The sequence below is a fragment of the Ipomoea nil genome, unplaced genomic scaffold, assembly GCF_001879475.1.
Source record: "Ipomoea nil cultivar Tokyo-kokei standard unplaced genomic scaffold, Asagao_1.1 scaffold1416, whole genome shotgun sequence".
Classification (NCBI taxonomy): domain Eukaryota; kingdom Viridiplantae; phylum Streptophyta; class Magnoliopsida; order Solanales; family Convolvulaceae; genus Ipomoea; species Ipomoea nil.
In genome coordinates, this window is record NW_017617844.1 from 2,538,650 (window position 1) to 2,555,088 (window position 16,439).

At 46.0% G+C, this 16,439-nt stretch overlaps 1 protein-coding gene across 1 annotated transcript; it reads right to left on the reverse strand.

Moving 5' to 3' along the window:
- Positions 1-9,867: 9,867 nt before the first annotated feature.
- Positions 9,868-10,632, reverse strand: LOC109187067. The gene has a single exon (XM_019337215.1). The coding sequence runs from the start codon at positions 10,630-10,632 to the stop codon at positions 9,868-9,870; it is 765 nt and encodes a 254-aa protein (XP_019192760.1).
- Positions 10,633-16,439: the final 5,807 nt, after the last annotated feature.

Consider the following 16,439-nt stretch of genomic DNA (forward strand, 5'->3'; position numbering starts at 1 on the left):
CAGTTATTTGTCCCTTTTATTTCATATAAGTTTCTTGCCCTGATTCGTAAAATAGTTAATCTATCAGCTAATTTTGACTTGTTTGATTACTATTAGTTGTTTGACTTGGTTAAACAATTAATATGAGTCTTTGATTAATTGTTTTTTTTTTGGTAACAGCTAGATACTCCAAAACACTAAAATTTAAAAAATTACTTAAAAGTAGTTTTTTCGATCAGTTTTTTGAAAAAGTCATTTTGTATGTAATCAGTTATTAGCTAACAACTAATTTATCAAATATCTTTCTACAATCAGCTAGTGTTAGACAAATTATTGTGTGGACCATGAATATCAGGTACATTTTTAATATATTAAAAGTACATTATTTTTGTACTAAAGGTACATTATATAAAATAATGTACTTGACCTTCAAAAAAAATAATAATGTACCATTAGTATATTAAAAATGTACTTTCAAAAAATGAACCACTACATAAATAATGCACCTTTAATATATTAAAAATGTATTTTTTATTTATGGTTCATACAATTGCGTGGATCATGATCCATGCAATAATAATTGCTAATGCTATCAACTAGTCTAACCCAATAAGTTAACAATTATTTACCAAACACTGATATGCAGACATAAAAAACAACCATTTCAAGAAGCTCAATACACGCTTCTTGAAAGGATTATTAGTAGTTAGTTATGGAGTTTGCATGAATAATTCCTGTGAAAATAAAATATTCGGAAAATGAAGCTTTTTGCTCAAAATTATACCATCGTCTTATTGGGGAAATGAAGTTTTTTCCTTCCAGATTTTTTATTTTTATTTTATTTTATTTTATTTTATTTATTTATTTTTTTTAACAAATAGTTGGTACAACTACTAGTGTAAGACACTTTTCATGATTGGAATAAACTTTCCTTCATAATTTATAATAACTTTTAAAGTTTTTAAACTTGTACAACTTTTTTTTTTTTTTTGCAACTTTGTACAACTTATTTAAACTATATTTAAATATACTAGTTAAATCTCAAACATTCAGCAATTAAATAAATATCTAATGAAAAAAAGTAGTAAAATTATAAACAGATAAAGACGATAAAAATAATTAATATATCAAACAAAGAAGAAATGATTTTTAAAAGAAAAAAAAAAATTGTAAGTGTACAAAAAGTAAGTACAATGTGTTAATGTACAAGTAAATAGAGTTATTTAATGGTGATATAAAGTTATAATGAAAGAAAAAACAAAACGGAAGTTAAAATTAAAAAAAATTTATAAATGTACAAAAAAAAAAAACAAGTATAATATATAAGTTATGACTATTATAATTGTAACTGATTACACCAACACACTTTTTATTTTTATTATTGATATAGTATATACGGGTCAAAGTACATATGCAGGCAAGGTCTGGTGCTCGGACTCCTGAGGATGGGTCGGGAGGTTTCAGTTCAGACAAGTGCCCAAAAAGTCCCCTCAAACATGCATTTAATGCGCTATTTATAGAGGGAAAAGGTGTCAGCCCGGGATTCCGGCATGCCTGCCACGTGGCAGTCATGCACCGGTCACGAGCAAGGCCGGCTAGCTGGCCTCCACGCGGCAAGCAGAGCCTGCAAGGTCTCGGTCCCTGGGACCGTGCCCGGTCGACGAGACAATGACGATCGTTCGGTCTCACGGCGACCCACGCTTGGGGCAACTCTCTCGGTCGGGCCTGCCCTCATCAGGGGTCGGTTGGGTAACGCCAGACCGGGTCGGGTCGACCCGAGGGGGCCTATGGGTTGCCCGCGCGTTTCCTAACGTCCGGTCTACGACGGTCGTGCAGTCCGGCACCCGAGGATATAACCCTATCACATAGCCCCCGTGGCTCGCAGGTCCGCCGATGGCTGGGAGAAGGATCCCGAGCCATGCTTTAGGTTCTATGTTTGCGGAGCCGGGGTCGCATGCGCCGCGGCTTACACAGTACCTTTAATCGCTGGCCGTCCACGGGAGGCCGCGTGGACGCGTGTCGCGCCGGGGAGGGCCTTGAGATCTGAGCGTGAGTCACTGGAGTTGGGGTGTTTCCCGCCAACACACGCCCTTATAAATAGGGGTGGCGTTGGGGTCCCACTACGCTTCCCATTCCCTTACGTAAGGATCCGACGTTCCCGGACGACAACCGCCCTTCCAAAAAATTTTCCCAACGCTGTTAACCGGTACGTATTTCTCTCTTTTCCTCCTTCCTTTACGTATCCTAGGATAGACTTAGGCTTTTAGGACCCGGTTGGTTTAGCCCGGGGGCCCCGTAGGGCGCGATCGTTGAACAAACTCCCCCTTTGTCTTTTAGGGGCGGAACCATGTCCAGTTCCGACAGTCAGAACCGTTCAATCCAAGATTACGAGAGCGGCGATGACGACGAATCCGAGCAAACGGCTACCGACGGTTCATCGGCCAGGCGTTTCGGAGAGGCGCACATCGGAAGAAACCAGACTCCCCAGGCCGATCGTAGCGACGGACGTGCGTCCCCCCGGTCAGGCGACGACAACGTACCGAGCGGTGCTACCCGTTCCGGTGAGGGCGATGAGGAGACCGATCGGGGGTCTGCTCGATAGGGAGAAGGCGATGATGATGACGATCAAGCGCCCGAGTGATCAGGAGAAGAGGACGCGGTTGGCACGGCCGACCAAGGTCCTCAGGCGTATGGTAACCAGGGTCGACCTCGACCCGACTCTCTCCCCCGTCTCCGCAGCCCGTCTAGCCGATGACCTTATGAACAAGAAGCGATTTTTCCTGAATAGCTCGTCCGTCGAGCGGCATCGGAGCCTTTTAACAAAGAAGGAAGCTGAAGATGCGGCCACTCTCCTCACCGGTCAAGTTCTCTTCAGCACTCGTAGGTCCTTGGGGACAATCAAGGATCGCACCCGAGGGCTGTGGCTCGGGATGCAGTTAGACTCCATCAAGACCCCTTTGACCTACCCCTTCAGCCAATTCCTTCTGGCCTTCCTCAGCTACTACGGTGTGCTACCGGGGCAGATATGTCCTAATGCGCACCGGATTATCGCGTGCTTTCCACAAATTTGCGCCCGGCACGGCCTCGTCAGCATGATGGAACTATTCAACTTCTTGCACACGATACACCCGCTCGCCGCTACGTACGGGGGAGGCTTCCTGATGGCTCAATCCAGAAGCCACCACTGCAACATCCTACCTACCAGCCAACAACCGGGGATGGAAGAACCGGATCGCCTCGATCGAGTATCCGTGGCACCTCCCTGTCAAGAGGAAATGGTCCTTCCGAGTCTTATGAATTTCGATTCTTCCGGTCAGCCGCCGAGTACGAGGTTGCTCACCTGGAGCCCCCTCGGTACGATCTTCCGGAGAAGTACACTCCGCGTCGGGCAGATGTAACAGTGGCCGCGCCACCACCTACGCTCGTCCCCGAGGGGGAAGGTTCGCCGCGTGATGTTCTACGCTTTGGTTATGCGCACAACCTTTCTTCCTTCTCTCCAACAGATCCTCTAATGGTCGTTCTTTATGTTTCGCAGGTATGAAGATTGGCCGAAGCTTCCAAACCGCGCCTTTGACTGTTAAGGCTCCCCGTCCGAAGGCGGGAAGAAGATCGCCGTAACTGACCCAGCCCCGACCGAGACCTCCGGTCCCACCGTTCCAGTAGCCTTGCCGATAAACACGACCGTATGTGCGGATGTGGTGGTCCCGACCAGCAGCACTGGGTCAGATCTCCAAATAATCAAGGCCACCAGCAGGCGGGGGAAGGAGAAGGTCGGCGAATCGGAGGGGCCCCCAAGCGGGCCCGTCGACAGAGTCTCCCGAACCCGACCCCGTTGATAAATTCTCTGACGGGCGGGGATTCGGGCAATCCACTAGCGAAGATGAGCGCCATCTTCCCGGCCGAGGACGACATGGTCGGCTGGACTCCAGAACAAGTCTCCGAACGAGGGGCCCTAAACTTGGTGCAGGTATTTTCATCTTCTCTCTGTCGAGTTTAACTTAATTCAGTTATACGGACTAACCGTATCTTTGACAGCTGACCCGGGTGCTTACCTCCTCTACTACCGATCGAAGAGCGAAAGGAAACCGACTACCTGAAACGGGAGATAAAGGAGCTGAAGAAGAAAGTCAAGGCCGCAGAGGACAGCAAGGCAATCGCCGAGACGATTGCCAAGAGGGCTATCGGGGAAGCCGCGGAGGACTCCCGTCAACAACTCCAGGACCCGGACCGTTTGGCTGCTTTCCTCTGTTGGGACCAAACGTCGGCTGAACAATTTTTCAAGGCCTTCATGAAGCACAAGCTGGCCGAGGACCTAATGTGGGTGTTCGGAAACTGGGCCTACGCGACAGGGCAAAGGGACACGCATCGGGAAGTACGGTCGGTCCTTTTCGAGGTTTTTGAAGGTGATGATCTGCGGATCATTTTGTCCAACCTCCTGGAGGACATTGCTGATCCCGGGCTAATGCCTTTTGCCAAGAGGGAGGCCTCCGAGCCGTCCACCACAGCGGCTGAGAAGACTGGCGACACCAAGGCCGGCGAGGAGAAGACTAACGACGCCAAGGTTGGTCAGGAGCGCACCAGTTAATGTGCCTATCGGGAGCCCGGTCCGGTTTGTACCGGGCGTTACCAGAACAATGCCCTGAGGGCTTTCAATAATAAAACTATGCTTTTTTGTTTAAGTTGCGCCTTTCTCTGCTTAGTTTTGATAAGTCGGTCCTTTGTTTTGTTCAACTTAACCCTCTCGGGCATCTCAGCCCCCCTGGGCTGAGCTCGACGCTGGTTGCGGAGACGTTCGGGCCACTTATCCTGGGCTAAAACGTTATGGCTGATCTCTGGAACGGCCGGTCGGTTAGGGAGCTAAAAAAAGAAAAACGCGTGTATAGCCCCCCGAGGCTGAGCGCTGAGACGGCCGGTCGGTTAGGGGTCTGGCTAGACCCCTAAGAAAAGAAAAAACGCATGTATAGCCCCCCGAGGTAGAGCGCTGAGGCGGCCGGTCGGTTAAGGGTCAGGGCTAAATGCGACGGCGATTTCTGACGAGAAAAACGCGTGTAGCCCCCCGAGGTCGAGCGCTAAGGCGGCCGGTCGGTTAGGGGCCGGGCTAAATGCGACGGCGATTTCTGACAAGAAAAATGCATGTATAGCCCCCCGAGGCCACGCGCTAAGGCGGCCGGTCGGTTAGGGATCGGGCTAAATGCGACGGCGATTTCTGACGAGAAAAACGCGTGTATAGCCCCCCGAGGCCGAGCGCTAAGGCGGCCGGTCGGTTAGGGGTCGGGCTAAATGCGACGACGATTTCTGACGAGAAAAACGCGTGTATAGCCCCCCGAGGCCGAGCGCTAAGGCGGTCGGTCGGTTAGGGGTCTGACTAAATGCGACGGCGATTTCTGACAAGAAAACGCGTATGGCCCCCCGAGGCGGCCTGTCAGTTTTGTCATCGGTTAGTGAACCGAGATAAAGTTTTGAGCGACTTTGCGGTCAAGACCGGTTAGAGAACCGGGAGAAAGTTTAAGCGACTTTGCGGTCGGCATCGGTTAGAGAACTGGGATAAAGTTTAAGCAAATTTGCGGTCGGCATCGGTTAGAGAACCGGAATAAAGTTTAAGCGACTTTGCGGTCGGCATTGGTTAGAGAACCGGAATAAAGTTTAAGCGACTTTGCAGTCGACATCGGTTAGAGAACTGGAATAAAGTTTAAGCGACTTTGTGATTGGCATCAATTAGACAGGCGTACGTAATTAAGAGTTTTCTCGACACGTCTTGGATAAACACAAGGGTTCTTTGACGACAAGCGGGCGGTCAGGTACAACGGGGTATCGGCCCGCCCGACCGCCAATTACAAAACAAAACGGAAAATACAAATCCGCCGACCGGGTACAGACAATCCTAACTTCTACTCCCGGCAGTCGGTTACAACAAAAAAAAACGTCTAAGAGCCACTAATGACGAAATAATACTAGGTTGTCCAAGTTCCAGGTCCTGTCAATTGGGCGACCGGTGGTAGTTTCCAGTCGGTAAGTCCTTAGGCGTACGACGGCTGCGATGACGTAGGGGCCTTCCAAATTTTGTGCCAGTTTTCCTCTTTCTTGGGGCTAACTGGCCTCACGCTTTCTCAAAACATAGTCGCCCACTTGGAAGTATTGGGGTCGTACCCGGATATCTCGACTTGCTTTTATTTTCTTTTGGTACTTTGTTACTCTTCGGCTTACGATTGCTCTTTTCTTGTTTATACAGTCAAGGTCGAAGGCTCGCGACTGATCATTTTCGTCCTCTTGATAGGTCCCTTCTCTAGAGGTCGGGATCTAGGCTTCGATCGGCAGCCGCGCTTCTGCCCCGTACACGAGAGCGAACGACGTTTCTCCTGTAGCTTCCCTCGGTGTGGTCTGGTATGTCCATAGGATAAATGGTAGTTTGTCTGCCCAAGATCAACTAGAGGAGTGCAGTTTCTTCTTAAGACCATCAAGGATGGTGCGATTCGCATTCTCGACCTGGCCGTTGCTTTGCGGGTAGGCCACCGACGACCAGATATACTTCGTGCCTATAGTGGCCAAGAAATTTTGGAAGTACTGTCCCTTGAACTGTTTACCGTTGTCAGTGACTAACTGAACGGGCACACTAAATCGGGATACCACATTCCGCCAAAGGAAACGGGCGCATTGCTGAGAGGTGATTGTGGCTAGAGGCTCGGTTTCGATCCATTTGGAGAAGTAGTCTATAGCTACGATTATAAACTTCCGTCGGCCAGACAGCTGTGGGAATGGTCCTATAATATCTACCCCCCATCTAGCAAAGGGGGTCGCCGTGCTAATCGGTTGATAAAAGGTGGCAGGCATGCCGGGCATCTTCGCGTAGACTTGGCATGTTTCACATTCTTTTGCCCGTTTGTCGCAATCCAGTTGTATGGATGGCCAGTAGTATCCGATCAGCATGATCCGTCGTGCTAAAGATCGCCCCCCCCCCCCCCCCCCGATGAGCTAAACAAAGGCCTGAATGTAGTTCGGTCATTACCACGTCCGCTTCAAAGTCGGTCAGGCATCTAATCAGAGGTCTTCCATATGATCGCCGATATAGGCGTTCATCGACCACTTGAAACCTCGGCGCCCTTAGCTTCGCCTTTCGGGCGTGCTGCTCGTCCTCCGGGAGCCGACCGTCTTCCAGGTATCCCATGATGTCGGTTATCCAGTTTTCCTCGGTTGGTTCAATGGGCATCACCCCAGGGTGATCAATGCAAGGGGTCGGGATCACTAACACCCGGGCGAGCTTTGAAATGTGTTCTGGGGCATCCTGACTTAATTTTGATAGGATGTCGGCGTTGGCGTTGTCCATTCGGGGAACATGCTTTACAGCATATGCCCGAAAAACATTTAACTTCTCGAGTGCTAGGTCCCGGTACCGACCTAAGCGTTCTCCGTTCACTTCGAATTCATTCAAGACCTGCCCAACGACCAAGGAAGAGTCTGTTCGGGCTTTGATGTAGTCGGCCCCAAGATCACGAGCGTACTGTAAACCTGCAATGAACGCTTCATACTCCGCTTCATTGTTAGTCAGGGAGAAATGGTAAATCAATGCGTAGTATGCTTTGAACCCCTCGGGACTCGTGACAACAACGCCACCTCACGATCCCTTTTTACTACTAGAGCCTTCGGTCGCGACCTCCCACAAAGGGGCTTCTGCGTCGTCCGGCCTCGCTGACGGTACGTCCCGGGCGGTGCACTCAACGACGAAATCCGCCAATGCTTGCCCTTTAATTGATGGTCGAGGCCTGTATTCGATCGCAAACTGCGTTAACATTATCGCCCACTTAACCATGCGTCCGGAAGAGGAAGACGTTCGGAGAACAGCTCCAATGGGTTGGTCGGTCAACACTCGGATTGCGCGTCCTTGGAAATATGGTGTGAGCTTCTTCGCTGCGACGTACAAGGCGAGGACGACCATTTCCAGTCGGGAATACCAGAGTTTGGGGCCTTGGAGTGCGTGGCTAACATAATAAACAAGTCGTTGGATCCTTTCTCGGTCAGTGCGACACAGCACGGCGCTGACAACTCGGTCGGCTACAGTAAGGTACACATCTAAGTCTTCGCCCGGCTCGGGCTTGGAGAGGACAATTGGGGACATCAGGTATTCTTTGAGCTCTCGAATGCCACTTTACAGTCCTCATCCCATGTGAAACCATTTACCTTCCGTAGCGTTCTGAAGAACTGAAGAGCTTTCTCGGCCAATTTGGATAAAAAACGACTGAGGGCGGCAAGTCTGCCGGTCAACTGCTGGACTTCCCGGACGGTGGAGGGGGGTTGCATTTCCAGGATGGCCTTTACTTTGGCGGGGTTGGGTTCGATTCTTCGCTTCGTCATCATGAAGCCTAAAAACTTCCCCGTTTGAACCGCAAAGGTGCACTTGTTTGGGTTCAAACGTAAGCGGTATCTACGCATTATTTCAAAGCACGCTCGAAGGTCCTGATCGTGTTGATACCGATCCACGCTCTTGACCAGCATATCATCGACATATGCCTCTATAGTTCGTCCTAACAGACCGTCAAAGAGCTTGTTCACCATTCTTTGATAGGTGGCCCCCGCGTTCCTGAGGCTGAAAGGCATGACGTGGTAACAATATAGACCATCCGGGGTAACAAATGATGTTTTGCTTTCGTCTTCCTCCGCCATCATCATCTGATGGTAGCCTTGGAAGGCATCCATGAAGCTCATTAGGTCTGCCTCGGCAGTGTCGTCCACCATCTGGTGTATACTCGGCAGTGGGTACGGGTCCAACGGGCAGGCTTGGTTCAAGTTAGTGTAATCGATGCACATTCGCCATGAAGGGGGCTTCGGCACCAGGACGACGTTCGCCACCCAGTCGGGATACACTACCGGTCAGATTGTCTGATCGTTGAAAGAGTCCTGACCTCTCCTTTTACAAAATCCCTCCGGTCAGTGGAGAGATGCCTAGTCTTCTGTTTTATCGGCCGGGCGGTCGGACTAACGACCAAATAGTGGCAGATGATCGCTTGCTCCACACCCGGCATATCCTCAAAGCCCCACGCGAATATATCCGAAAACTCTTGCAACACAGATAAAATCGCGGCCTTAAGCTCAGGGCTTAACCCCCGACCGATCTTGATCGTCCTGTCGGGTTGGCTCTCGTGTAGAGGGATTTCTTCCACTTCTTCCGAGGGTTCACAGGTTTTTGCTTCTTCTCCTCGTCGTTTATCTTAGAGATTGAATTCACTCGGGAGCCACTGGCCTCATTCCGGTTTACAGCTTTTCGGTAACATGTTCTAGCTGATCGCATATCACAGCGCACAACACCGACCCCCGTCGGGGTCGGGAACTTCATGCATAGGTGCGGCATGGATATAATACCTCCGATGGAAATGATAGCTGGTCATCCCAGGATTGCGTTGTGGGCGCATCGCAGGTTAACTACAACGAATTCCATCGTGGTCTTTGTCACTCATGGGAACGCTCCGATCTTGACCGGCAACGCTATCTTGCCTTCCAGGTGAATCGTATCACCAGTGAATCCGGACAGGGGGGTGCTGATCGGGATGAGCTCAATTGGGTCCAAATTTAGCTTTTGGAATACGTCCATATACATGACGTTCACACTACTGTCGGTGTCTATCATGACGCGCTGGACGTCTACACCCATGATGTCGATCGTGACCACTAGAGCTTCTGCACTGCAGTCTCCCCCTCCGGGTATGTCGTTTGGTGTAAATGTGATTGGTTCAAGTTTTTGTCTCTTGTCCCCCGTTTCAGTCCCCTATCAGTCCGATCGGCAGGTGTTCACTCGGACTCTGGCTTTCCTCTGGGCCTCCGAAGATAACGTGGGTTACTTGTTTACTCCCTGGTGGGTGGTTGTCCCGATCACGGTCGGGTTCTTTATCCTTCTTATGTTTACCCAATCGTTTGAAGGGGTTCTTCCACAACGATTTTTTTACCTTCGTCCTTCCTTTCTGTGAACTCCGTCAATTTACTCGATCGTAACAAATCTTCGATTATCTGCCTCAAGGTGATGTATTCCTCCGTGTCGTGGCCCTTGCAACAATGATAATCGCATTGTTTGGTTTTATCTCGACCGTCTCTGAGAGGTTCGGGGAGTTGAATCATATTGCAAGACTGTGCGTGTCGCAAGACATCTACGGCCGGTTTGTTTAGAGAGGTGAAATCTTGCGCCCTGCCTCGACCTCTTCCCAACTGGTCGTTCTGTCGACCCTGTGGCTTCCTACTGGTACCGGCTTCCTGTTGCCATTTGGCCATATTTGCTTCACCCGCATTGGCATAGTTAGTGGCTCGGCGTATGGCCTCATCATAAGTCGTCGGGGGATGAAGGATGAACTCCTGATAAAGGGCACCTGCTCGGAGATTAGAGTGAAGGACATTTATAGCCGTTCGGTCATCGAGCGGTTCCACTTCTCCTATTGCAGCCTTCCACTTGATCAAAAAGTCCGTCAGGGACTCTCCTTCTAGCTGTTTTGCCTTTTCGAGGTACGTGAAGTGCTTTCGTACCACTCGGGAGGTGGCAAACTTGTGTACAAACTTCTTGGCGAGCTCAGCAAAGCACGGGATCGATCCTGGTTCTAAGGTCTTGAACCATTCTGCCGCTCTTCCCATGAGTGTGGAGTAGAACGCCGGACACATCACGACATCGGTCACTCCCATCATCAACGTATTGCCATAGTAAGAGTTAACGTGAGCCTCTGGGTCGGTCTTGCCATCGTAATCTTTGCTCCCCGGGACTCATAAGTCATAAGGGTACGGCGAGCTCATCATGTCCGGCGTAAAAGGGTTTCGTAGCAGAGGTGCTTGGGGCTCTGTTGATCGGTGACCATACTCCTGCCTCCACTTGTTGAACTCGTTGCGGACTTGCTGTAACAGTCCTCTGGCTTCATCTCGCGGATCCTCGCACTCGGCGGCTCGCCTAGCCGCCCTTCTGCTCCAGGAGTTGCTGACTTCAGGCAACCCTTATCGTGGATTGTTCGAGGGGGCGTTCACAGACTCTTCCACCCCCTCTCGAGAACCCATGCGATGTCGCGTCGGTGGCCGGAGGCGAACAAACGCACTAGTTATCTCCCGGACTTCTTCAGTCCTCTGCTCGTGTGCTCCTTCCGATCCCAACCTAGACCTGGCTTGTCGTCTCTCGGATTGGGCACCGCGGAGCTTGGGCACGCCGCGTTGCTGCTGCTGACTGTTCCGGTTCGGGCACATTCGGCACTGGCACTGGCACATATTACGGGTACATGCCCGGGGCCGGTGCGTAGTTATACTGCGGCGCGTAGAACCGTTGCGGGCTTTGCCAGTACGGGTACAAGGGATCAAACATCCTAGGAGGATAAGCCGGATATTGCAGCGGTATCTGTCCCGCCATAGCCGGGAAAGCCGGCCCTTGTTGCACGAAATTGATGGGGTCCGGCGTTGGGCCTCTTCCTGGGAGGTTGTTGAGATCCATCCGTGGATTGATCTGTGGCCGGAGATCCGAGGTGCTCTCCTCAGCCTCCATGTCGTTGCGAAAATCCATGAATGGATACATTTGTATAAAGGATCAGTACCAGTCTTACTAAGTAACTTCTCGTATCGATCCCCACAGACGGCGCCAAAATTATATAGTATATACGGGTCAAAGAACGTAAGCGGGCAAGGTCTGGTGCTCGGACTCCTGAGGATGGGTCGGGAGGTTCCAGTTCAGACAAATGCCCAAAAAGTCCCCTCAAACATGCATTTAATGCTATTTATAGAGGGAAAAGGTGTCAGCCCGGGATTCCGGCATGCCTGCCACGTGGCAGTCATGCACCGGTCACGAGCAAGGCCGGCTAGCTGGCCTCCACGCGGCAAGCAGAGCCTGCAAGGTCTCGGCCCCTGGGACCGTGCCCGGCCGACGAGACGATGACGGTCGTTCGGTCTCACGGCGACCCACGCTTGGGGTAACGCCAGACCGGGTCGGGTCGACCCGAGGGGGCCTATGGGTTGCCCGCGCGTTTCCTAACATCCGGTCTACGACGGTCGTGTAGTCCGGCACCCGAGGGTATAGCCCCATCACTTATTATTAATGATTATTACTAATGACTAGTTTTACATGTACATTGCATGAACACGTTAATGTCCAATGTTTATATTTAAATAAGTATTTCAAAGTATATACTTCAAGGTTATATATGATAAGTTCATACATAGGTAATTAAATATCGAATTTGTTTATTTAAATAGGTAATTCAAAGTATATGAATGCAAGATAAATATGAGATTTATTATAATTGTCATTAAAATAAATATTTGCAACTTTGTAAAATCGATAGTCTAAACAAATACTACTTTTGGTTTGAATTTCTGTAAGTCTTCTTAATTCTCTTTTGTTCAATTGGAGCTGGTCGGGTGTCATCATTATTAATTGTTTGTACAATGGTTCTATCATTTAAAGTCCAAGTGTAGTTGTATTTCTGTTCAACAACTTTTTAGTTAGGTCGCGCAAGTTTGACAATGACATTTGAAAGAGTAAATTTCAAATTTGGTCCAATAACTATTGGAGTCTTGTTAATTGCAATCCACGATTTTTAAAACTGTTAATTTAGTACCTTAACTATTCAATTTTTATCAATTTTGGTCCCTCCGACCAAATTGCCGGTCAAAATTCACCAGAAAATATTAATAAGTAAAACAATGAATGAGAGTATTTTAGTCTTTTCACTTATCTTTTCTTTCTTCTCCATTCTTCTCCAATGCTTCTCCTCTTCTTCTTCTTCTTCTTCTTCTTCTTCTTCTTCTTCTTCAATGAGGGTATTTAAGTCTTTTCACTTATATAACTAAGTTATTTTCTGCTGTATTTAGACCTTTGATGTTTAATAGTAGTATACCATGTTATTAACCTTTGCTGTAAATAACAAGCAGTGACTTGCAGCATATATACTTTTAACAAGTAATCGCCCCTTAACAAGTAGTGAACTTTGCACCATACTTTTAAAAAGCAGCAGATTTTTAACAAGCAATACATTTTATGTAGCAAACTTTTTTTAGAACTCTTCTACTAATTTACCTGAAGATCTTTTCAATCAAAATAAACTCTTACCAAACTTTAAATAATATTTATATCACCACAACTAGGAATGACAATGGGTCGCGTGTGGGTCGGGAAGGACTACATCCATCACCCGACCCACCTTATATTTTCTCCACCCATCCTCACCCCCAACTTGCATCGGGTGGACTTTTTCAAAATTCACCCCACCCCATCAGGTGCGTGTGCCCACTACGGGTACCCGGCCACCACTTATAATCTTATTATTATTTTTTCAAAAAAAATATTTAAATTACCTACACATAATAAAATAATAAAATTCATTAATTATATAAAACATAAAATAATATAAATATTTAAATATAATAACTAAATTGTTAATTTTTAAAAATAAACTTAGTAGTTTTTATGTAAAAATAGTAAAAGTTTACATGAAGTTATAAAAACTTTTATAAATAACTACATGGTGGGTCGGGTATGGTCCTAAGCGGGTTTTGTACATAGAACTCGAATCCAACCCGACCCACTGTGGGTTTACTTTTTTAAGACCCACCCTGATCTACCATCCACTACCACCCAAAAAAAACCGATCCATGCGGGGTGGATTCGGGTGGATATCCACGCGGCGGATTGAAATTGCCATCCCTGTCCATAACACCAAATATTATTTATATTATTTACTTTAATTTTCAATGCTCAATGATACTGTAATTTAGATCATGATATGAGTTTAGAGGTTTACTACAAAATAAGTGATTAGGAGATGAGAATGTACTGATTATATAACTTTAGGGTGATTGGTGAGAGGTAGAGCAATCCAACTAGTTTGCAGTACAAATGTGATCGAGTATAGAGAGTAGTATGTATAGTAGAAGAAGATGGATCCAAACAATATGCTAGTGAAGCTAAGCCTCTTAGCCAGAGCCATGATGGATCATAGCAAGTGAATTTAACATGACATACTTTGATTAGTGAAGTTAAGCCTTTTGGCCAGAGTCATGACGAGTTATAACAAGTGAGCTTAATGTGATCGACATGCTTGGATTGACAGAGACCAGTGATCAATCAGTTAATGGGACAACCTATTCCGCAGGCATGACAATCCCCACAACGAAGTATCATATTAGTTAGTTAGATGTAGGCTGTAGCGCATGCCATCCTCCCAATCTCCTCTCGTTGGCTGGACAACTTAGTATACCTGTCCACAGGTTCGTTCCTTTAGACCTATTGTTTGGATTATTTAGTTTGTCGTTTAACCTCATCACTCACACATTTTTTTTTTTTTTTTTAAAAATGAAATGCAACAAAAGAAATGATGAACATTCACATTAGTTTAGGGATCAAGATCATCATCTTACAAATATATTAATATCATATCATTGCATATGGCCAGGGACAGAGCCAAAAATTCTATTGAGGGGCGAAGAAGTAGGGATTGATTTAGAATTTTTTTTTTTAGTAAAGGCGAAACATTAAAACAAAAGAGATAATTTAAAAAAATAAATAAATTACCTAAGAAATATAGTTGTAAATATTGTTGGATATCGATAAAAAAAATAAAACACATCGAAACTTTATAAAAATATTAATAACAAAATATGGAACATAATTAATTTGATAAAATCATGGTTGCAAAAATCGCGCCTAGACGCCGATTAACCTAGGCGCTAGGCAGCCGCGAGGGCGGCCGGAATCGGCCTCCTCCGCGGCCGGCCGGTTCAACCGTTTTTTTTATTTTTTTTTTATTTTTATTTTTATTTTTGTTTTAAAGTGTTAAAAGTTCGGGAATGCATAACTTTTGACTTGGTTGTCCGTTTTGGACAATTTTTTTTTAAATCGTGTATTTTTTCGAGATCTATACACCGCAAATTGTCAAAGTCGGTTTGGCCCTCTAATTTCTCCAAAAAATGCATCTTTTGCTCTTAATTTTAATTTTTTTATGTATTTAGATGGTTTCAACAATATTCAAAACGATTTTACAGCCACTTATGTAAATAATTTGTAAGAAAAAACTAGAGGAACCTTATGTTTTATTAGTGAATTTCATAATTTTTAATTTTATTTTTTTTTTAAAAAATAATAATAATAATAATAAAAATTTAAAAAAATAAAAAATAAATCGGCGCTAGGCGCCCCTTTGGCGCCTTGGGGGCGCTTAACATTTTTTGTAACCTTGGATAAAATAATTTGAATAGAAAACACATTATAAATTACACATCTTATTATTAATATAAAAGAATGTTATGTGTGTATGTGTGTGTGTGTGTGTTAAATATTAAAAACGTATGAGACAAATATGTGCTCTACCAACTAACCTAACTCATGTCTTATTGACATTCAACAATTTTTTTATACTAATACTAAAACTTGTACTATATATACATATATACATACAAAAGTTATGTATGGGGTGGGGGGCAGCTGCCCCCCTGCCCCCACCCCTTTAGCTCCGTCCCTGCATATGGCATAACATAAAATAAAATTAATCAATCGAGTCTCGATTGGGCTCATTCAAAACAACTCTCAAGGTAATTAATAGTTATTGCGTGGACCACAGTTCAAATATGACGTCGTTTCGCGCAAATTTTTTTATGCAACCCACTGCCACATACATTTTTATAACGCATAATGTACATTATTCTAAAGTAGCATAATGTACATGATTCTAAAGCATAATATACATTATTCTAACTTATAAAGTATATTATCTTACTCCAGAAGTTTCATTATTCTAACACATAAAGTACATTATTCTAAAGTAGATGTGTGAGGTGGCGTGAACATGTCCATCGAGGCCTTCGCCACATTCACAGTGATGGAGCCGGAGTCGCTGGGGAGCTGGGACCTGACCACGATTATGTCATCTATAGCCGCCACTTCAACCCCACCGTCCTCAACGTTAGCCGCCTCATGGCTGCCATGGAAGGCACCGATGCGGTCTACTACACTGCCCCCGATATGTTGGTGATCTCGTCGGTGATGTTCTAGCTCCTCAGCTCCGAGATCACGTGGTGGCATCGCGTACCCTCTACAGCGGCACCTACGCCCTGCTCGCTCATAAACTCTGCATGGTCGCCAGCGCTGTAGGTGAAAAAAAATAAAATCGTTAGTATTTTAAATATTTGAGAGTAAATTTATCTTTTCAGTTATTTTTCGTCGATAATTTGACCGGATGGATCGAAATTGAGAAAAATTGAATAGTTAAAATACTAAATTGACAGTTTTGAAACTCATGCACTAAAATTACGAAAATCCCAATAATAATAAGACTAAAAGTGCAATTAACTTTTATTCTAACATATAAAGTACAATGTTCAAACACATAATGTACATTTTTGTAATTCATAAAATTTAACTACGTTATTTTGGAGCGTGGTCGATACTAATTTGCCCAAGGTAATACACTATATATATATTATTCACAAAATAGAACAAAAGATTAGGCCGCGAAACAGTAAAT

Coding starts and splice junctions, on each gene's coding strand:
- LOC109187067 (XM_019337215.1), bottom strand. CDS start 10,632: ATGGGAGTGACCGATGTCGTGATGTGTCCGGCGTTCTACTCCACACTC.